Genomic DNA, 22,320 nt, shown 5'->3' on the forward strand with positions numbered 1-22,320 from the left:
ATTACACAGTACATTGTATAAATCGGGCTGTTATCCCTGGGTATTTCCGGTGACTACTTAGCAGGATCACGTGACTGTATTCCACATGAAGCCGCCAATCCGTGGCCGCGCCCGGGCTGTCTGGGGCTCTGCTTAACTCCTGGACACGGGGTATGACGGGAGTTGTAGTCCAAATGTAACTCTGAAGCCGCAGTACAGAGAGGGGGCGGATCAGCGGCAGGACTACGATTCCCGGCATGACCTGCGGCGGCCCCACCTGTGGCTGCGGACACATACCTACCTGTCCTGGAATGTGGGGGCGGGGCCTGCGACGAGACTGTACCAAGTAACGAGAGGGGAGGAAAGTTAACCGCAAAGGCTACAGAGAGGGGGGCGGAGGCCGGAGAGTCACCCCGAAACTTCAGAGAGGGAGCCGGAAACTGGATAACCAGGTAAGAACCATCCCAAAACTACAGGGAGGGAGACACAGGCTGTAGAGTTACCCCAAAACTACAGAGAGGGGGCGGGGGCCGGAGAACAAAGTGAGTCACCCCAAAATTACAGAGAGAGGGGTGGCGGTCAGAAGAGTCAGGTGACCGTAACCCCAAAACTGTAGAGGGGCGGCCAGAGCCCGGTGAACCAGGTGAGAATCACCCCAAAAACTCCAGAAAGGGGGGCAAAACCCTGAGAACCAGGAGAGTCACCCCAAAACTACATAGAGAGGGGTAAATCCCTGAGAACCAGGTGAAAGGCCCCTGTACAATAATGGGATTATTACTATATGGAGAGGGGATCCTGTACGGTAATGGGATTATTACTATATGGAGAGAGGATCCTGTACGGTAATGGGATTATTACTATATGGAGAGAGGATCCTGTACGGTAATGGGATTATTACTATATGGAGAGAGGATCCTGTACGGTAATGGGATTATTACTATATGGAGAGAGGATCCTGTACGGTAATGGGATTATTACTATATGGAGAGAGGATCCTGTACGGTAATGGGATTATTACTATATGGAGAGAGGATCCTGTACGGTAATGGGATTATTACTATATGGAGAGAGGATCCTGTACGGTAATGGGATTATTACTATATGGAGAGGGGATCCTGTACGGTAATGGGATTATTACTATATGGAGAGAGGATCCTGTACGGTAATGGGATTATTACTATATGGAGAGAGGATCCTGTACGGTAATGGGATTATTACTATATGGAGAGAGGATCCTGTACGGTAATGGGATTATTACTATATGGAGAGAGGATCCTGTACGGTAATGGGATTATTACTATATGGAGAGAGGATCCTGTACGGTAATGGGATTATTACTATATGGAGAGGGGATCCTGTACGGTAATGGGATTATTACTATATGGAGAGAGGATCCTGTACGGTAATGGGATTATTACTATATGGAGAGGGGATCCTGTACAATAATGGGATTATTGTTATATGGAGAGGGGATCCTGTATGGTAATAGGATTATTACTATATGGAGAGGGGATCCGGTATGGTAATGGGATTATTGTTATATGGAGAGGGGACCCTGTATGGTAATGGGATTATTACTATATGGAGAGGGGATCCTGTACGGTAATGGGATTATTGTTATATGGAGAGGGGATCCTGTACGGTAATGGGATTATTACTATATGGAGAGAGGATCCTGTACGGTAATGGGATTATTGTTATATGGATAGGGGATCCTGTATGGTAATGGGATTATTGTTGTATAGAGAGAGGATCCTGTATGGTAATGGGATTATTACTATATGGAGAGAGGATCCTGTATGGTAATGAATTTATTTCATTTATTGATTATTGGGCTCTATTATTACCTTGTGAATGGCTGGTGGAAGGGGAGGAGTCTTCCAGACACTCATAAATTGATGTCCAGCCCTTCGTTTTAGGAGGTTGAGACCTCGGTATATCCTGGGGTAGTCGGTAGTGAGGCAATCAGGAGCCAAGTGCTAAGATGTGTAAAGTCCTGTGTAGTTGTTGCCTCCTGCAGTCCTATGTAACACCACAGATAACACAGTGATAACTCCCTGAGTACAGATAATGTAGTAGATGTCACCTGCAGTCCTATGTAACACCACAGATAACACAGTGATAACTCTCTGAGTACAGATAATGTAGTAGATGTCACCTGCAGTCCTATGTAACACCACAGATAACACAGTGATAACTCTCTGAGTACAGATAATGTAGTAAATGTCACCTGCAGTCCTATGTAACAGCACAGATAACACAGTGATAACTCTCTGAGTACAGGTAATGTAGTAGATGTCACCTGCAGTCCTATGTAACACTACAGATAACACACAGTGATAACTCTCTGAGTACAGGTAATGTCGTATATGTCACCTGCAGTCCTATGTAACACCACAGATAACACAGTGATAACTCTCTGAGTACAGGTAATGTAATAGATGTCACCTGCAGTCCTATGTAACACCACAGATAACACAGTGATAACTCTCTGAGTACAGGTAATGTAGTAGATGTCACCTGCAGTCCTATGTAACACTACAGATAACACAGTGATAACTCTCTGAGTACAGATAATGTAGTAGATGTCACCTGCAGTCCTATGTAACACCATAGATAACACAGTGATAACTCTCTGAGTACAGATAATGTAGTAGATGTCACCTGCAGTCCTATGTAACACCACAGATAACACAGTGATAACTCTCTGAGTACAGATAATGTAGTAGATGTCACCTGCAGTCCTATGTAACACTACAGATAACACAGTGATAACTCTCTGAGTACAGGTAATGTCGTAGATGTCACCTGCAGTCCTATGTAACACCACAGATAACACAGTGATAACTCTCTGAGTACAGGTAATGTAGTATATGTCACCTGCAGTCCTATGTAACACTACAGATAACACACAGTGCTAACTCTCTGAGTACAGGTAATGTCATAGATGTCACCTGCAGTCCCATGTAACACCACAGATAACACAGTGATAACTCTCTGAGTACAGGTAATGTAGTAGATGATACCTGCAGTCCTATGTAACACGACAGATAACACAGTGATAACTCTCTGAGTACAGGTAATGTAGTAGATGTCACCTGCAGTCCTATGTAACACCACAGATAACACATTGATAACTCTCTGAGTACAGGTAATGTAGTAGATGATACCTGCAGTCCTATGTAACACCACAGATAATACAGTGATAACTCTCTGAGAACAGATAATGTAGTAGATGTCACCTGCAGTCCTATGTAACACTACAGATAACACAGTGATAACTCTCTGAGTACAGGTAATGTAATAGATGTCACCTGCAGTCCTATGTAACACCACAGATAACTCAGTGATAACTCTCTGACTACAGGTAATGTAGTAGATGTCACCTGCAGTCCTATGTAACACCACAGATAACACAGTGATATCTGTCTGAGTACAGGTAATGTAGTAGATGTCACCTGCAGTCCTATGTAACACCACAGATAACACAGTGATAACTCTCTGAGTACAGATAATGTAGTAGATGTCACCTGCAGTCCTATGTAACACCACAGATAACACAGTGATAGATAATGTATTAGAGGGTCAGGGCAATTAATCGACAAATAATTGATATTGAGGTGAATTAATTGATGAATTTTCCCACATTGGTGAGTTCATGTATTTTGCCTTCTGTCTGTCTTTGCCTTGGGTTAGAGGATTTTTCGCCAGCTCTTCGCTCTCTATTCTGGGTCACTGATATGTGAATAACCAAAAACAAAATTCAGTGGTAAGACGAGTTACATAAGTAGGGGGCGTGGCATGTTATAAGGGGGAGTGTCCTAAAATAATAGTTCGTTAATTGTAACCTATATAAAGTGCTTAATTGATCATGATTTTTATCTGGGTCACGGTCGCCCAGCCCCCATTAGACGTCACCTATTATACCGCAGATACCAGGGTGTTACACAATGGCAGATTATGTCATGTAGTAAGTTCTACTCTGCTACATCTCTCCTGCTCTGGATTTCGGCGACTCCTCCCTTTCCCAGTATCACTGTCTGTCCAGTTCTGCTCCTTCACATCCAGAGCAGTACATCATGGTGCAGACATGGCAGCAGAAGCAAAATCTTACCCGATTTGGGAGCCTGACATCCTTATACAGAGGGAAGAACCTGCGTCGCCGCATATGGTGGGTATAGCGGGAGCCCTATGTCGTGTATACTGGGGGAAAGTGAAGAGGAGTCAAGAAATAATCTGTGAGATCAGTTCGATATTGGGTGCCTTGGTGGTGTATGGAGTAGAGGTGGCTCTATCTTTGGTAGTGTTTGGAGGAGAGCTGTAATACTTGTCAGTGACTAATAGTCTGACCACCATGCTGGGATTCTTGGTGATTGGTCATGTCTAGTCTGTTACCTCTGGGGTATGTGTTACCTCCACCATACGTGTTACCTCCAGGGTATGTGTTCCATATCTTACAGCCTCCTTGTTCTGGTGTCTCTAGACTGTCAGTGGTCCTGGCCTGGGTGGGAAAGTCGAAATCAGACAAAGGATACCGAATGTGGCTTCCGAATAAAATAATTATTAGTGGTTATATTTTAGAACTAATGATCTTGTACAATTACTTGTGTATTTTGTTGCTCATTTACTTTACTTGAAGGAAATCCTTGCTTTTTAATGAATCAGAGGAGAGTTGGAGCAGGAGTCTGAGTTGGTCCTTTGGCCTGCTGACCCCACTGCCCTGGTCCTCCCACATGACATGGGTTACTCTGGATATTGGGGCATATATGTTGGTCTCTGTGGATGTTTTGGGTAGATGATCCCATGTAGCGTTTTTACTGTAAGGGTTAGAGTGCTAGGTTATTCATCGGTGGCTCTACCACTGGAGGAAACATCTGGAGATGTTCCTGAGATGTTCTATTGAGAACTACCGCTAAGGATTCTCTCCCATTCCCCCTACTGCCCGCATTGGGTTGGCTGGTGTTTCTGTGTTTCTCCTGGTCATTGCTGGTCTTGTGGAGGTTTTGGGTCAGTGCCCACTCCAGAGAAGGAAATGGCCTCCAGCCTTGCCACACTGCCAAGAGGACATACCCAGATGAGGAAGGAGATTCCAGCAGATGACATCAGAAGAGGCGCCCGCTGTGCCAACCACATACCTTCCATTATTACATAACTTGTCTCATTACAGGAAACAGAGGATTCAGCCCTAATTTCCAAAACAACGCACATAAGGAAGAGCTTCCGTGTTTCAAGCGCTCTAATCTGGGTCATATGATAAAAGTGCTGGAAAATCGAGGCTAGTCGTCCGGTCGCAGACAGTTCTCTCTCTGTCACTGTAACATTGGCACCATTTCTTTTCTTCCCCTCCTGTTGGGATCCTTAGGGAGCGTATTGTTGTCGTCTTCGGCGCTCTCTAAGGTGCTGGATCTTTTTGTCTTAGCATTGTGGTCCTCAGATCTCTCCTCTTTCCCGTGCTATTGGATTCCCCAGGGATCAATCCTATGTCCTCTTGTTTTTTGGGGGTTTTTTTGCTATTGGATTCCTCACCCATTATTGTTGCTTTTCTCAGGGTTTGGTCCTGGGTCCTCTGCTCTTCCCCTTAATGTTGGGTTTCCAGGTTTCGGTTCAGGTCCTCCCTGTTCTTCTTGTTGTTGGGGTTCTCAGGGCTCAGTGCTACATCCTCTCTGCTTTTCTTACTGTTGAGGTCTTCACAGATCTTGGTCCTTTCTTTGTCATCTTATTGATGGGATCCTCAGAGTTCATTCCTGGGTCCTTTTCTCTTTATTTTGCTGTTGGGGACCTCATGGTTCAGTCTCAGGTCCTCTACACTTTATCTCATTTGGGTTCCTCAAATCTCAGCCCTAGATCCTCTCTTCGTTCCCTACCATTGGGATCCTTGGGATTCAGTCACAGGTCCTCTTCCCATTGCTTTTTTCATCCTCGGGATTCAATCCTAGGTTCTCTGCTCTTCTCTTTGCTGTTGGGGGTCTTCAGGATTCAGCTCAGGTCTTCTTTTCTCCCCTTACCGTTGTTATTCTCAGGGTGTAGACCTAGGTCCTCTCCTCTTCTCTCCCTTTACTCTTGCGGTCTCCAGTGTTTAGTCCTATGTCCTCTTTTTCTTTTTGCTGTTGGGTTCCTAAGGATTTGGTCCTAGGTCCTGTCCTCTTCCTCTTGCTGTAGGTGCCCTTAGGATTTGGTCTTCAATCTTCTTTTTCCTCTTACTGTTGGGATCCTTGGGGTTTGGACCTAGGTCCTGTCCTCTTCCTTTTTGATGCTGTGTTCCTCAGAATTCAGTCCTAGGTAGTCTATTTTACGGTATCAGTAGTCTTGGCTTTTAGCACCATCTATTCATTGAAGACACCGGTTATATACCTTGTCTTGTGACATCACTGCTGCTCAACTATATAACCCCAGTGGTTGTCCTGTCCACTGTTTTTCACGTTATGTCCTAACTATCGAATGTCCAATCTTTCTAAAACGGATCTTCTCGTGTTTCTGCCCTTTACCATCTGACCTTTGTATACAGCGGTATCAGAGTTAACCCAAACTTCTACAATTGGTTTATTTGCTGCAGTTTGGTCTTTTATCACATTTTTTTTTTAAACTTTAATTTTTAATTGAGATTTTTATAAAATACAATAACAAGACAATGTGAAAAGGGTAAAACAGAGCACATGGCGTAACTAGCAGGCTGAACAACAGGCAATCCAACATGGATGGATATACATATAGCATTTGCCCGCGACTTCATCCGTGGGTGGTCGGTGGGGACGACCCGCCTGCACCCGAATACAGATCTAGATATGCGCAAGTACCCAACTCCCGGGTGGCCCTCTTTACCCTCTCCCAAATTCGTCTTCTGTGTGACCCCCCAGTGACTTTGGTCCCCGCACCCTTCCTCCCTCTCAAATTCCTCTCCCGTGTCACCCCCAGTGACGCTGGTCTCTGCCCCCCCCCAAATTCCTGTTGCAAGGGCAACTCTCCTGTGCACCCCGTGCAGGTCTTTCTAAAGTAGTAACTCGTGGCCCCTGGCCCGCATGGCTCTGGCCCACCCAAACCCTTGTAGCGCAGCCCCCTCCTCCCGTGTGTACCCCCAAACCCCACCCCCGCGGCATCCCTGCTAGGAGGGCCCTAGGCACCTCTCTGGCTCCCCAAACCCCTCCCCAATCCTTCACACTAGCTCCCTCTCACCTCTCTCCCGCCCTCCCTTTCACTCCTCCCGCCCATTACTAGCCTTTCGCAAATAACTCAGCCTCCCCACCCCATCATACTTACCTCTCCTCCTTTCAGACTTCCTTTTGCAGGACGGCTCCTCCATCTTTGCAGTCTGTCTCTCTAACTTCCTCTCTGAACTATCAACCTGTTCCTTTCTAGCAATCTGTAAGATCAATTTTCCAAGATTTCGGAGTCCTAAATGTCCCTCTCCAGCCCCGTGTCGAGGTGCTTCCTCTGAAGTCTTACAAGGTCTCCATTGTGAGTCACTATATCAACGCCACCAGTGTCTGTGTGCCGGCCTTGTGTAGACGTCCAGAGCCCCTCTCTTTAGAAACTCTGGTTCCAAAAAATCTAGATACTTGACGGCCTAAATTAGTGACCATCATCATGTTCTCCTAAAGACGTGGCATTATAGGATACCCTACCAAGAGTCCACTACATTATCAACCTGGGGTTACTTTGGGGACCGACAGATACTCTCCCCCCCCCCCCCCCCCCACACACACACATACTGCAGATTCCTTCTCCCCAACCCTTAACCCTCTGATTATTTCTCGTCCCCCCTTTTTTCTCTCCCTCTCTGCTCCTTTCTTTCCGTCTCTCTCCCTCCCAGTCTTAGTTCTCTCCTCTCTTTCCGCCTCTGCTTTGTTTTGACTGCTCGCCCTTATGTCCTATGACCCTCCCTGTGTGGCGTGTCTTGGTTGTTGTTCTTTACGCCCTTCGTGCCGTCTATTTTATTTTTATTTTTTATTATAATTGTTCCTAAATAAAGAATGAAAAAAACAAAACTAGATAAGGAGGCCAAAAGAAATCCACCAGTGTTCATCTGTTGTTCAGAAAACTGCAGAAAATAAGTAAGAGACAGATGGAAAACGGATGTTAAAAACTGACAATTTCTTCCATTTTTTATGTCCTGTGCATGTAGCCTCACCCTATAGTCACACGACCGTGAATATCAGCCGTGTCACAGATGTCCATTACACCGCCACATTAAATTCAATGTATGTGAATAGGGGCTATTCACATAACCGTTTTGGTTTTCTTTGACGGTTCGTTTCCATGGACAGTCAAAAAATGGGACCTGTCCTGTTATTTTTCCATTTTCACGGATCTCTCAATACACTCAAATATATCAGGGAAACTGGGGTGCATAATGGGGGTTTTGCACATTGCTTGTTTGAAGGGATTTGACATGATAGAACAGCCTTAAGAAAGTCTATTCTTCTCCTACCTTTAGATGTCTTCTCCGTCCCGCGGTTCAGTTAAAATCCCGTTTTTCACCGGTATGCAAATGAGTTTTCTCACAGCACTGGGGGCGTCCCCAATGCTGCCAGAGAACTCTCCAGCGCCGCCTCCATTTTCTTCAGGAACGGGGTCTTCACGCGTTTTCTTCCAGGGGTTGGCTTCAAACTTGTAGGCCTAGGGCAAAGCCAAGTGCGCATGCCCGCCGGCCACAAGAAAATGGCCGCTTACACAGTATTGTATTGTACACCCCCATCTCCTCATAGATTGTAAGCTCTTGTGATCAGGGCCCTCAGTTCTGTTGTCTCCCCATCTCCTCACAGATTTGTCACCGCTGTGGTATGTGTTGGTGCTATGTCATTAGACAGTCTGTGTTGGTCTGAGGAAAAACAACCGCACCCATCATGTCCTGGTCTTTTAATATTCGGACAGTGACCAGGACATGATGGGTGCGGTTGTTTTTCCTCAGTCACTTTTCGTGCTCAACAGAATTCTTGGGTCCCTCTATGTGGTTGGGTTGTGAGCTCCTGGGGTCAGGGAGTGTGGGTGTAATACATTGTGTATGATAGAAAGGTTTAGATTGTGAGCTCCTGGGGTCTAGGATTATGGGTGTAATATGTTGTGTGCAATAAGGAGATTGGATTGTGAGCTCCTGGGGTCAGGGAGTGTGGGTGTAATACATTGTGTATGATAGAAAGGTTTAGATTGTGAGCTCCTGTGGTCAGGGATTACGGGTGTAATATGTTGTGTTCAATAAGGAGATTTGATTGTGAGCTCCTGGGGTCAGGGAGTGTGGGTGTAATACATTGTGTGTGATAGGGAGATTTGATGGTGAGCTCCTGGGGTCAGGGATGATGCGAGCGATATATTGTGGCTCTTATATTGTGGCTCTGCAGACTTCCCTGGACGTGGCTTCTGTAGTTGTTTGTCTTCTTTTGGCCGCTCCCTCCTGCCCCCGGGATATCCACCTTCTTTACAGTCCCAGCAGGTTCACATGGATCTGTTGCATTTTTAGCCTGTGTCTCCCCGCCTCGAGTCTGAGTCACTAACTGTACATATTGTGACTCGCACCTCCTTCCTATCCAGACACTACGCCGGCCCATGCTGCTGCCTCTGCTCCCATCTCCTCCGTTCTTCCTCTTTACTAATGGAAGTTCTTCTTCCCAGGACCAAGCTGGTTGGCTGGAGGGACAAGGTCTCCAGGATGGCGAGCGACAACGTCAAGTCACCGCACCCCCTCCTGGACCTGGACTTCCAGTGTAAGTGATAACCCTCAGCAGATCCAAAGCCGACTGCTCTATAGGACCCCAAAACTGTATATAGAATGATTGATCTCTAGGACCCAATATCTTTATGTTTCTGTAGAATTATTAATATGATATAATTACATGTATAGATTGTTATAGATTTGCTGTCATAGGAATCACTGGATTATTAATGATATTACTATAGAATAATTTATATACATTTAGATGGACAGTCTGTTACAGATTTTACTTACATAGGAATTAATTACTGGAGTATTAATCATCTATAGCTATCTTTCTATCTATTTATTATACATAGTTTGTTACATATTTCCTTCCATAGCAATTATATATTTAGATGTATAGTTTGCCACATATATACTATCATAGGAATCAATCACTGGATTATTAATGAATTAGATGATCTTTACTGTTTCTGACTTTCAATGGCTGTCAGTCATTTATGAAGACGTCAGAGCAGGAGCCGGAGTCAGTGGCTTGGCCGAGTATAGGTGGTGTATGGAGTGATGTATAGAGCTCAGTATAGGTAGTGTATGGAGTGATGTATAGAGCTCAGTATAGGTAGTGTATGGAGTGATGTATAGAGCCCAGTATAGGTAGTGTATGGAGTGATGTGCCCAGTATAGGTAGTGTATGGAGTGATGTATAGAGCCCAGTATAGGTGGTGTATAAAGTACAGTATAGAGCCGAGTATAGATGGTATATGGAGCACAATATGGGTTGTGTGTGTGGGTTCTACTATAGAGCGTAATATAGGTGGTTTATGGGTTGTAGTATAGAGCACAGTATAGGTGGTGTATGGGTTGTAGTATAGACCACAGTATAGGTAGTATATGGAGTGCTCTATAGAGCCCTGTATGGGTTGTAGTATAGAACGTAGTATATGGAGTAGTGTATAGAGCCCACTATAGGTGGTGTATGGGGTGCAGTAAGAAGCTCATTACAGGTGCTGTATAGAGCTCCTGTATCATGTGCCAGGTCTCTTGTAGGCGGTATGTTGTGTTTGTCTGCAGCAGTAGGCGGTATGTTCTGTACAGGTTACAGGGTGGAGTATTCATACCGGGATGGGATTGGCACATTGAGTAACACAGATACTGAGCAGACGCCTTGTGTCCGGGTACAGTCACATGTGCAGGGACAGGAGTCTTCCAAACATTATCTTCTTAATTGTTCCCTATGATTGTGTGGAGGTGACACCAGGCAGGGAGTCCTGTACAGGAACATAAACAGGGCGCGGGACAGGAAGGATTGTCATGTGGACACAGGCTGAAGAGCAGAGCTTTATAGAACAGTCTATAGGAGAGCTATAAGCTATATACTTTATGAAGCCTAGGTTTACAGAAGTATCTGACTGTAAATATACTATATACATTCCATAGAGCAAGAGTGTGTCCATAGGATTGCTATAAACCATATATACTCCATAGAGCGGAGCTTTATAGAACAGTCTATAGCAATCCTATGGACACACTCTGGAGTGGAATGTATATAGTATATTTACAGTCAGATACTTCTGTAAACCTAGACTTCATAAAGTATATAGCTTATAGCTCTCCTATAAACCATATATACTCCATAGAGCGGAGCTTTATAGAACGATCTCCCTATAGATGTGCTATAAGCTTTACACCGCACAGAACATAAAACTAAAAACGGACAATTGGTGTAAATCATAGTGTACAGTCCCCTCCCCCTCCAGCCCCCACAATCCATTCCAATTTTAATACAACAAAATTTAATTATACAGCAAAATCTTCAGGGGGTGTTCACAAGTCACTATATGAGTCTGGTAGGAACAAAGGGGTCCAGAGTTGTCTGGGATATGGAAGAGGCCTGCTGTCCTGTCCCCAGCTGAACCAAGCATGCATGTCTATAAAGGGGGGTGGGGGAATAGCTGTCGGTGCCTGGTTACCTGTAACTGGAGGTTCAGCATTGTGTCCCAGGCTGCACAGGCTCGTTTTACAATTACTAAATGCTGACGCCCATTGCCTGAAGGACGAGAGGTCTCGACGGGCTCATATTTCTGGCTTCGCTGTGATTTTTGGGGAGGGTCCTCTAATTTTCCCCCTCTAGCTGATGACGACTTTCTTCTCTTTTTCTGCAGCTTTGGCTGCTCAGGAGCTAAATATGAAACAGATGGAACTGGATTCAGCCACAGCCAAACTGGATGAACTCAGACGGGAACTGGAAAAGGGAAAGTTGCCCTCTATGCCCAGCAAAGCGGAGGTAATATAGCGCTGGTATGGAGGGCCTTGCTGGTCGTTCTGCAGCCACATTGACCCTTGAACTTGGTCAGTGACCTACACCCGACCACACAAGTGTCTAACCTGTCTCCTGTCTCTCCACAGAGCTTGGAAGTGCCCAGTCTTCAGAACTCCAGCCTCAGCCTGTCACCGTCCCTAACCCGCCGGTCTGTGCAGCCACAAACTCCAACATCACTCAGTCCGACATCACCCCTGCATTCCAGCAGGCCCAGGCCAGAGGCTTCCTTAGCTTCATTGCCCCCTTCTCTGACCATGAGCACCACATCTACCGTACCCTCCATGTCCTTCAGCTCCTCCCCCAGCTTTACACGCAGGTCCCTACCTTCTGATAGTGGTGACCCCTATATGACTGTCCCATCCCGACCATCCTGGGGTCGGCCTTCCTCCCCTCGTCTCCAGTACTACGAGCGCCCTCCATCAACCACAACATCTCGTCTGTCTTCTGGCTCCTATGATTACGGCAGTGTACCCCGATCAGTCTCCCCTGTTCCTGATGGACCTCCCATGGGCATGTACCCAGAATGGGCTCAACCTCAGAGGCCCCCTCTAGCTTACGAGGCTCCTCTAGGATTCTCCCAGCCACGCATGTCTGGTAATTATTAGCACGGTGAAGGAGATGATTACTCTCACCTTCATTTATTATATATTCTGCTCTGCCAATGTTATTATAGGCTCGGGCCCCTTTGTGCCAGTGTCTAACAGATCTTTGTGCCATTATCTTCACCACAGATGATGTTAGCTCTCTGCGCCGCCGCCCTCCTCAGCGCAGCTGGAATGAGTCTGACCTGGACGCCGTGTACGACAAGAAGACCCTGCAGGAAAGTAAGTGAAGCCTCATGAGAGCGACTGAAGCTCCAGCACGTCCCTCTCTTCATCTCACACCTTATATTTACTCCTGACAGGGTCTGATCGAGCATCTATGGGGGGCGTCCCTGTCATGAAGGCCTGGAGAGAGAGCAGCCTGGACCCATCTCCAGTGAAGAGCAAGGTGAGTGAGGGAGCTGGTGCAGGACCAAACAGAATACATTGGGGGATGGTCCTGTTGTATGTCAAAAGTGTGTGCTCATTCACACTGGGTGAAAGATAATTCACAAACACAGCACTGGTGTAAATTTAACCCAATGGCCCGAGGCATTTGCACACGCATCTGGTAACCACTAGTCAGTTGTGAGTCATAGTACATGGCGCCCCGGGCCTAAATATAAAAGAACGTTCTGCAGACAAAGGGCAGAACGTTCTGTCTGTACAAGAAAGGCTGCTCCTAGTTATACTGTACTATGTGTGTGAAGGGGAGGGTTAGTGCATTCCAGAAAAACCCTCACGCACCCTACACAGCTCATGTGAGTCCACAGTTACTGCGGGAGGCGCTTGTGAGTCCACAGTTACTATGGGAGGTTCTTGTGAGTCCACAGTTACTGGCGGAGCTTGTGAGCCCACAGTTACTAGAGATGGCTCTTGCGAGTCCACAGTTACTAGAGATGGCTCTTGCGAGTGCACAGTTACTAGAGATAGCTCTTGCGAGTCCACAGTTACTAGAGATGGCTCTTGCGAGTCCACAGTTACTAGAGATGGCTCTTGTGAGTCCACAGTTACTAGAGATGGCTCTTGCGAGTCCACAGTTACTAGAGATGGCTCTTGCGAGTCCACAGTTACTAGAGATGGCTCTTGTGAGTCCACAGTTACTAGAGATGGCTCTTGTGAGTCCACAGTTACTAGAGATGGCTCTTGTGAGTCCACAGTTACTAGAGATGGCTCTTGTGAGTCCACAGTTACTAGAGATGGCTCTTGCGAGTCCACAGTTACTAGAGATGGCTCTTGTGAGTCCACAGTTACTAGAGATGGCTCTTGCGAGTCCACAGTTACTAGATATGGCTCTTGCGAGTCCACAGTTACTAGAGATGGCTCTTGTGAGTCCACAGTTACTAGAGATGGCTCTTGCGAGTCCACAGTTACTAGAGATGGCTCTTGTGAGTCCACAGTTACTAGAGATGGCTCTTGCGAGTCCACAGTTACTAGATATGGCTCTTGCGAGTCCACAGTTACTAGAGATGGCTCTTGCGAGTCCACAGTTACTAGAGATGGCTCTTGTGAGTCCACAGTTACTAGAGATGGCTCTTGCGAGTCCACAGTTACTAGATATGGCTCTTGCGAGTCCACAGTTACTAGAGATGGCTCTTGCGAGTCCACAGTTACTAGAGATGGCTCTTGCGAGTCCACAGTTACTAGAGATGGCTCTTGCGAGTCCACAGTTACTAGAGATGGCTCTTGCGAGTCCACAGTTACTAGAGATGGCTCTTGCGAGTCCACAGTTACTAGAGATGGCTCTTGTGAGTCCACAGTTACTAGAGATGGCTCTTGCGAGTCCACAGTTACTAGAGATGGCTCTTGTGAGTCCACAGTTACTAGATATGGCTCTTGCGAGTCCACAGTTACTAGAGATGGCTCTTGCGAGTCCACAGTTACTAGAGATGGCTCTTGCGAGTCCACAGTTACTAGAGATGGCTCTTGTGAGTCCACAGTTACTAGAGATGGCTCTTGCGAGTCCACAGTTACTAGAGATGGCTCTTGTGAGTCCACAGTTACTAGATATGGCTCTTGCGAGTCCACAGTTACTAGAGATGGCTCTTGCGAGTCCACAGTTACTAGAGATGGCTCTTGCGAGTCCACAGTTACTAGATATGGCTCTTGCGAGTCCACAGTTACTAGAGATGGCTCTTGTGAGTGCACAGTTACTAGAGATGGCTCTTGTGAGTGCACAGTTACTAGAGTCGTCGCTTGTGAATCCACAGTTCCATAATCGCATATGAGCAATGCTTAGGCTGCTTGCATATGAACCTTATTGTTTCGTAACTTATTTCATTCCCTCTTCCCTCAGGGCGATGGCTCCGTCTCTTCCACTCTCCCTCGTGGCTACAAGTACTCTTCAATGGACCGTAGTCCTCAGGGGCCAGATCCCGGTTGGAAGACTGGCACGGGAACATTGCCCAGATCAATTCCTTCTCAGCAACCCATCTCTCGCATTCCTGTCCCTCCTCCTGGAGGTCGGGGCCAGCCACACAGACCCCTGCCACTGTCCATGATCTTCCGTCTGCAGAATGCATTCTGGGAGCACCAGGCTCCACCCCAAATGTATTCATCCATTCCAATTAATATGCCACCCGCCACACCAGTGACTATTCCTGTGGTACCTGACATTCCCAATCCTGTTGCGTCAGCCGTGACACCAAGTGCAGTTGAAGAGGTTCCCCGGCCTCTAAGCCCCACCCGCCTCCAGCCACAACTGCCCCCTTCATTAGCAGAGGTGCAAAGAGTTCTGGAAGATATTCCTCGACCACTGAGAAGACGAGGGTCCCAGGAACATACTGCACTGGCCGCACCCCTTCCTACAGACCGACGACAGTATCGGCAAATCATGGGACGACTCTTTGGAAGAGCTGCTCCTAAATCCTCTTCTGCTCCGGAACAAACAAAAACTGAGGAAAAACTCCAAGGATCTGGAAACAAAGCTACTCCCTCCTTAGAAGAACAAGCTGCGGAGCCTGACATTATCTCCAGGATGAACCCCATCCCTGAGGAACCAAGGCCAGAAGGAAAGCAAGAAGGCACCAACAAGCCTAGCACTGTTCCTGAGGATCCCATCTGCATCTTCGTGGAGGCATCAGAATCCAGGGTGGGGGCCACTGCTCTGCTGCCACCCGAGATGGAATTCAATGTCCCAATTGTGGTCAGTGGAGTTCAAACCCCGGTAAGAGACTGGTGACTGAGAAGAGGGGTGTCACACTATATGTAACCAAGTCCCACTGCCCTCTTGTCGCCTCCACTGTCCTACTGTGAATCCTTTGTGTTGCCTACCGGTAGTTAAAGCAGAAACCTTGTCTGGTCAGATTTGATATGTTTTTATTTTAGCACATTTTTTTTAAATTTACAACTGAACATAAATTTATTTCACTTGTAAATTTAATAAACCACATCAAAACTGCATCACAAAAGCACCATGTGAATGCACCCTCAAATCTGCGTCATCCTATACATCCCATCCAACACATATCAAAATTCGCCTTTCACCGTCACCATGCTCCCCAGTGCTGCAATACGCAATATATGGTTCCCTAGTGGTCTGCAGACACATAACTATGATCCCCGGTGGCCCCCAGACACCTAATAGTGCTTTCCAGAACTGTAGTTTAGCTATATAAATAAAAGAGCAATGGCTCTGCAGCTGGATGCATCAGGGATTCACCAGACATCACTAGTTGATGTCTGAGTGGTAGAGCAGGAAGCTTAAGGCTTCCTGCTCTACTGTTCTATTCAACCGATGTGGTTGAAGAGGAAATATGGCCTTTTTCTATTTGGTGCTGTGGCACCCCGGTTGTTATAGATGCAGGCGAGTGCCACTCACACACTACAGGACTTGTTCCAGGTGACACATGTAGATACGGTGTAATGATTGCCAGAATTAATATTGAAGGACGTGGCCTGTGCTTTGTTTTAGGAACTTCGTTCAGCTTTGCGAGGTCGTAATTCTCCACTCAAGGTTCGGCCCCAACGGGCTCGGCTGGACCCCCTCATTCTGCTTCTTGATGGAGCTCTGACTGGAGAGCTGGATGTGGTCACCCAGGCTCTAAGGGAGGTAGGTTATGTGATGGGTTATTTTTATTACAGCACGGATGGCTTTATATCAGGGCGATCCATAAGGACTTGTGGGTGGTTTAGTGTCCCAAATTGCCGTAACAGATTCCCTTTGAAACATCTCCATAAGTCTTAGCGCTGGTACAACAACATTTCATCTCAGGAAAGGTGTGGGACATTTTGCCATCATCTTCTGGAGCAGATCCATCTGTGTACATTGGAGACTTCACCAGCATCTTTCAGTGCAGATCTATCCATTTGTATTGGATCCTTCAGCACCTTCTTCAGGATAGATCTCTCCATATTCATCAAAGATTTCACCTCCTCTTCAGGAGCGTAGCAGTGCCACAAGACATAAAGTATGAAGGTTTCATCAGAACACTAATGTCTAGCAACCCACAAAATTTGGAATTAACAGATGACTGGCATGGAATAGTGATGGTGATCGGACGATGGAAGAAATGGATGGTGATGGTGTCAGACGATGGGGAAAAACAAAACCTGATCAGAATATACCTGACCCTGTATCTTACCCTAGATCTAACTCTAAGTGCTGACCACAAGATCTGTCAAATGGAAAAATCTGTAGAACTGTCCAGAACACAAACAATACTATCTGTAGGATACAGAGAGAAGAAAAACAAACTAAGCAGGCCTAAACCTCCGGAACGTAGGGAAACAGAATCCTATAAGGACACTGAATACCAATAAATAGAACACAAGAAGCTAGAACAAGATGCTGGAGAATCCTGTACGATCACTACTGGACTGGAACAAGATGCAGGAGGAAAATCCTGTAAGATCACTACTGGACCGGAACAAGATGCTGGAGGAGAATCCTGTAGGATTATTACTGGACTGGAGCAAGACACTGGAGGAGAATCCTGAACGATTACTACTGGACTGCAACAAGATGCAGGAGGAAAATTCTGTAGGATCGTTACTGGACTGGAGCAAGACACTGGAGGAAAATCCTGTAGGATCACTACTGGACTGGAGCAAGACACTGGAGGAAAATCCTGTAGGATCACTACTGGACCGGAACAAGAGACGAGAAACCTAAGAGAATTACTGGATTAAACACACGGTACACGCTATTACCAGTACAGACTGCAAATAACCAGGTGTGACGTCAGTGGTCAAGTGACATAACCAATAGCTTAGGTGTGAGTCAGTAGCATAGCACTTACCCCAACAATAGACTTAAGGCCCCACGCGCACGACCTTAGTTTGCAGTATGTTGTCCGCATTTACAGATCCGTATTTGTGCACAGTGTAGGGGCCCATTCATTTCCTTGGCCTCATACACATGTCCGTAGCTTTTACAGATTAGTGTCTGTAAAATATGGATCAGCTGCTACAACTGTCTAGGGGCAGATCTGTCTGTATACACTGTATGCTTACACCATCATCTATAGGGGCAGATCTGTCTGTATACACTGTATACTACTCCAACATCTCTAGGGTCCATGATCCGTCCATGTACATTAGAGACTGTGCTTCCATCTTTAGGGGCAGATCGGTCCATGTGTGTGTTCACGTATGTTAGCTTGTAGTATTCATGCTGCTATTTTAATCGTATATTTGGGTTGTGTGACTTCTCTGGTCTCCTCCCTTTTGTGATAGTTTTTGCCTCTTTGCTTATCTTCAATTTCTTGTCATTTAGGTAAAAGATCCAAGTCAGCCGAACGAGGAGGGCATCACTGCCCTTCACAATGCCATCTGTGGTGCCAATTTCCATATAGTCAACCTGCTCATTAACCACGGTGCCAATGTCAATGCAGCGGACAGCCATGGCTGGTAAGATGGGGGTAACCGAGACCAGGGGTAATGGGTTATTTACAAGGAACATGTGAAGTGATATATATGAACGTTCTCTACAGGACTCCTCTTCACTGTGCCGCATCCTGTAATGACCTCCAGAGCTGCCATATTTTGGTGCGGCATGGCGCCGCCATCTTTGCTACAACTTACAGTGATGGCAGTTTAGCTGTGGAAAAATGCGATCCTTACAGAGAAGGCTACAAGGAGTGTCTCACCTACCTTACAGGTAAAACATCCACCATAGGTCTTTCTCCCCCTCCATCTACACGGATTGTCCTCTCCACCGTGACCCTTCCTTCTTCTTTCAGAGGTGGAGCAGTGTATGGGGGAGACGCAGAGCGGAGTCGTCTACGCCTTGTGGGATTACACCGCAGAGTTTGCTGATGAACTGTCCGTACATGAAGGTGACTCTGTCACTGTTCTCAGAAAAGATGGGGAAGGCGGCAACTGGTGGTGGGCAGCACTGTGCGGACGAGAGGGCTACGTACCACGCAACTACTTTGGGGTAAGGACATAGTTATAGTCTGTTCTGGGCTACCGCCTGATGCCAGACTTTAGTTTCCTATTTGAGCTTGCTGTCAGGGAATGGAAACCTTCTTAATTTCCAGAAGCTGAAAAAATTTTGGCCAAATACTTCATACAGCTGAGGGTTTGTTTCAATGAACAGCGCAGGTTTAGTAATACAATCATCTTTATGAACAATATTAGGTCAGAACAGGTCTCCAGCCCGCAGACAATGATTGTTCTGATTCAATGACAGGGCAGAGATACTAAAAATGTTCCATAATTAAGAAGGTTGAAAAATTACGCAGGTCCACCAACTTGCTGTAACCTGTCCTTAAGGATAAGAGATCAGAGAACACCCAGAGCTCCAGATGATTAACTATTTTAAGAGAATGCAGCAGTTGTGCGCGGACCATGACCCCTTCACTGTTTACACTGCACACTAACTGTACTATAGTGGCCATGCAATGTAATTACAGCCTCATCCTATCAATATGAATAGGATGGGATTACATCACATGATCAATATAAAACAAATGGCATGTTAATTAAATAGGTCACGGACGCTCACACTGGACACTGTGGTCTCTTCACAGAGCTGAACAGTACGGGGCTCGGGTTTTGGATCCCCCCCCCCCTCTGTTATTGGTGACCTGTCCTCAGAATAGGTCATTCATACGAAGGAATTAGAATAACTCTTTAAAGGGGTTATCCACCTTTTTAAAAATTGGTGGCCTATCATTAACCCTTTAGTGATCAAAACAATTTTTACATTTTTCCGTCATTACATACCATTCCCTATAGCTTCATTATTTTTTTTGCCAATGTAGCTGTATGAAGGCATGTCTTTTTGGGGGGTGGACAAATGGTAGCGTGCATTGGTGTTTATTGTGGAGTAGATATATAGCACTTTGTGATTGCTAGAGGTGATATTACAATGGTACAACCTGTTCTTCATGAATCCTTGCTGTTTAGTAGATTATTTTTCACTATACACTCTTGTAGTTCATCTCTTAGGACATCTTTATCTATCTTATAACCTTTACTTAATATTATGATTCTATATAATATTTCCATCAAAACCTTGTAGCTTTATTCACATGGGGGACTGCACAGGCCCTTTGACCCCTTACTATAATGTCACGGTGTGCCTGTGCCATAGCTAAAGGGTGTGGTCAGGCTTTATTGTACAAATAGAACCCATCTAACCTTGCTGGGTTCGAAGATAACTCCGATTCTAACCTTTTAAATGCAGTGAAGGGATCGGAAAGGCTCCGTCTCTCACCCCCTCCGCCTCCGGACTGTAATGTACGGATGATAGGATGCACAGTATACTGCAGTACACAAGTCCTGCCATATATTGTTAAGGTGATCAAGCACAGGCTTAAGCTGAAAAAGTTTACTGTGTTAGTGTTCCTCGGGGGCGTTACCTCCCCTCTTAGTGTTTTCTCACAGATCCCTTTTCTATTGCAGATGTACCCGAGGCTCCGCCCCCAGCGCAGTCCCCTGTAATGGTAGCAGCAGAAGACTTGCGGTCGTGTACAGGCGCTTGTGTGTTGGGTTGTTTTTGATTTTGTCTATAGTTTCTTCTTTAGGCTTCGTATAAAAGGTCATTTTTGTTTTTTTTGTAATAAAATGCCAAGCAGTGAGGATTCTGCAGTTCTGGTCACATTCTGGTTATTATCATATATCAAAGTCACTCTCCATTCATCTCTCCTCCCCTCCCCCCTCTCCTTTCTGGTTTGTTTTTATGACTGAAATAAATTACATGAGTCACTGCAATCATGGAGTCCGGCCTCTGAATTACATGTGAATAGGAAACCTTGTACATTTGGGGTCATTGATGTCTCAGCTGTTACTACGCCCAGCCCCACACTGGATGGTAAATGATACGAGGGATCCTTGAGTGCTTGAACCAGCCATCTGACCCCTTTGAACACTGTACGGGGGGGAAAAGAACAGCTGTACCATACTGGGCTGAAAGCTTATGTCCACCGCACGCATCCCTCATAGGCCTAGCAAAAAGTTTGCCTATACCGAGCTTTTCATGTACACTTGACACTATCGTCCTCGTATACAACCAAATTAACAGTTGTCTTTGCCAACCGAAAATTCATCTTTGCGGAGCTTTTCACGTACACTCAGTGGTCAGGTAGACAAAAAACAACAGTGGAGCGTATAGCCCCTCTGCCCCTTGTATTGTGCTTCTTTCAAAAAACTGGATGTAACGCCTTGAAGTGAATCAACAGCCTTTTATTGTTTTTTAGATAACACGTTTCGGGGTATTGCGTTATCTAAACACCAATAAAAGCCTGTTGATTCACTTCAAGGCGTGTTACATCCGGTTTTTTGAAAGGATACATGGGGCAGAGGGGCTATACGCTCCATTGTTGCTTTTTGTCTTGCACGGTCTGTCTACGCCACGACCAGTTGCCCAAACTGTTTGCACCCTAGCCAAAAAAGGCATTTCTTCTGTATATATACTGACCAACATCCCATTTGGAAAAAGCGGGTTCTCCCCTAGTCCTCAGAGGAAGGTTCCAGGACGAACACACGAACCTAAGGATTCGGCAGTTGGAGCACAACTCTTCCTTTATTCCTCAACCATTTCCAGTGGTCAAGTAGCTTATACTGATTTCATCACATATACTGGCTGAAAGGTCATTTATGCCGAGCTCCTAATACACCTGGTAGGAAGGTCAGCATGAGTGGGACTCCATTCACTGCTATGGGGTCCAACTTTCATAAAGCCAAAAAGAACATCAAGGCAGATGCTCTCACGGTCCTTAGAGGTATCCAAAAAGTTGAGTATCTGAAACATATTGAGCCGTCCTGCAACTTCTCTGTGGCAGCAGTTCAACTAAAAGCTATTTCAGCTGGCAAAACCTTCATGTGGGACTACTGCTCCTAACTAACAGGTCACTAGGGTGTTCGGAAAATTTTGAGGCTTGTTTCCTGACATGGCCCAATGTCTCTCAAGATATGAAAGATGCCATCTGTGTCTGAAACAAACCTTCCAGACCGAACCAAGCTAGTTTTCTGAAGACCCCTGCCTGCCCCTGAGCATCAGAGACAACATATTGTGATGGACTTCTTATAGATGTTGCCTCCTCTGCTGGTTGTATAGCGATATGGGTGTTTGTCGACTGATTCTCTAAAACAGCGGGCCTCAAACTGCGGCCCGAGGGCCACATGTGGCCTTCCAAGCACTTCTGTCTGGCCCCGCCGACAACGCCGGCAGGCGTGCATTTATAATGAAGCTCCTGGGGAGCTCAGGCCAGGCCATGGAGCGCACTTCACTTTACCTATTGAAGGGCACCGCTCCCGATGTCTGTGCGACCTGCTCTTCCTCCGGCCCACTGTTTAAAAAGTTTGAGGACCCCTGCTCTAAAATGTCAAACATCATTTTTCTGCCC

The 22,320-nt window shown here is 46.1% G+C and overlaps 1 protein-coding gene across 1 annotated transcript; it reads left to right on the forward strand.

The window, feature by feature from the left end:
• The first annotated feature begins 236 nt into the window (after positions 1-236).
• PPP1R13L (protein phosphatase 1 regulatory subunit 13 like) lies at positions 237-20,824 on the forward strand. The gene is given in 13 exon segments (XM_075259253.1): positions 237-266; positions 268-431; positions 9,583-9,674; positions 11,788-11,909; positions 12,032-12,539; positions 12,677-12,769; positions 12,850-12,935; positions 14,823-15,692; positions 16,440-16,577; positions 18,243-18,376; positions 18,460-18,626; positions 18,709-18,905; positions 20,378-20,824. Coding segments are annotated over 13 exon segments (2,640 nt in total). The 3' UTR covers positions 20,417-20,824.
• The last annotated feature ends 1,496 nt before the right edge of the window (positions 20,825-22,320 follow it).

The sequence above is a fragment of the Leptodactylus fuscus genome, chromosome 11, assembly GCF_031893055.1.
Source record: "Leptodactylus fuscus isolate aLepFus1 chromosome 11, aLepFus1.hap2, whole genome shotgun sequence".
Lineage (NCBI taxonomy): Eukaryota > Metazoa > Chordata > Amphibia > Anura > Leptodactylidae > Leptodactylus > Leptodactylus fuscus.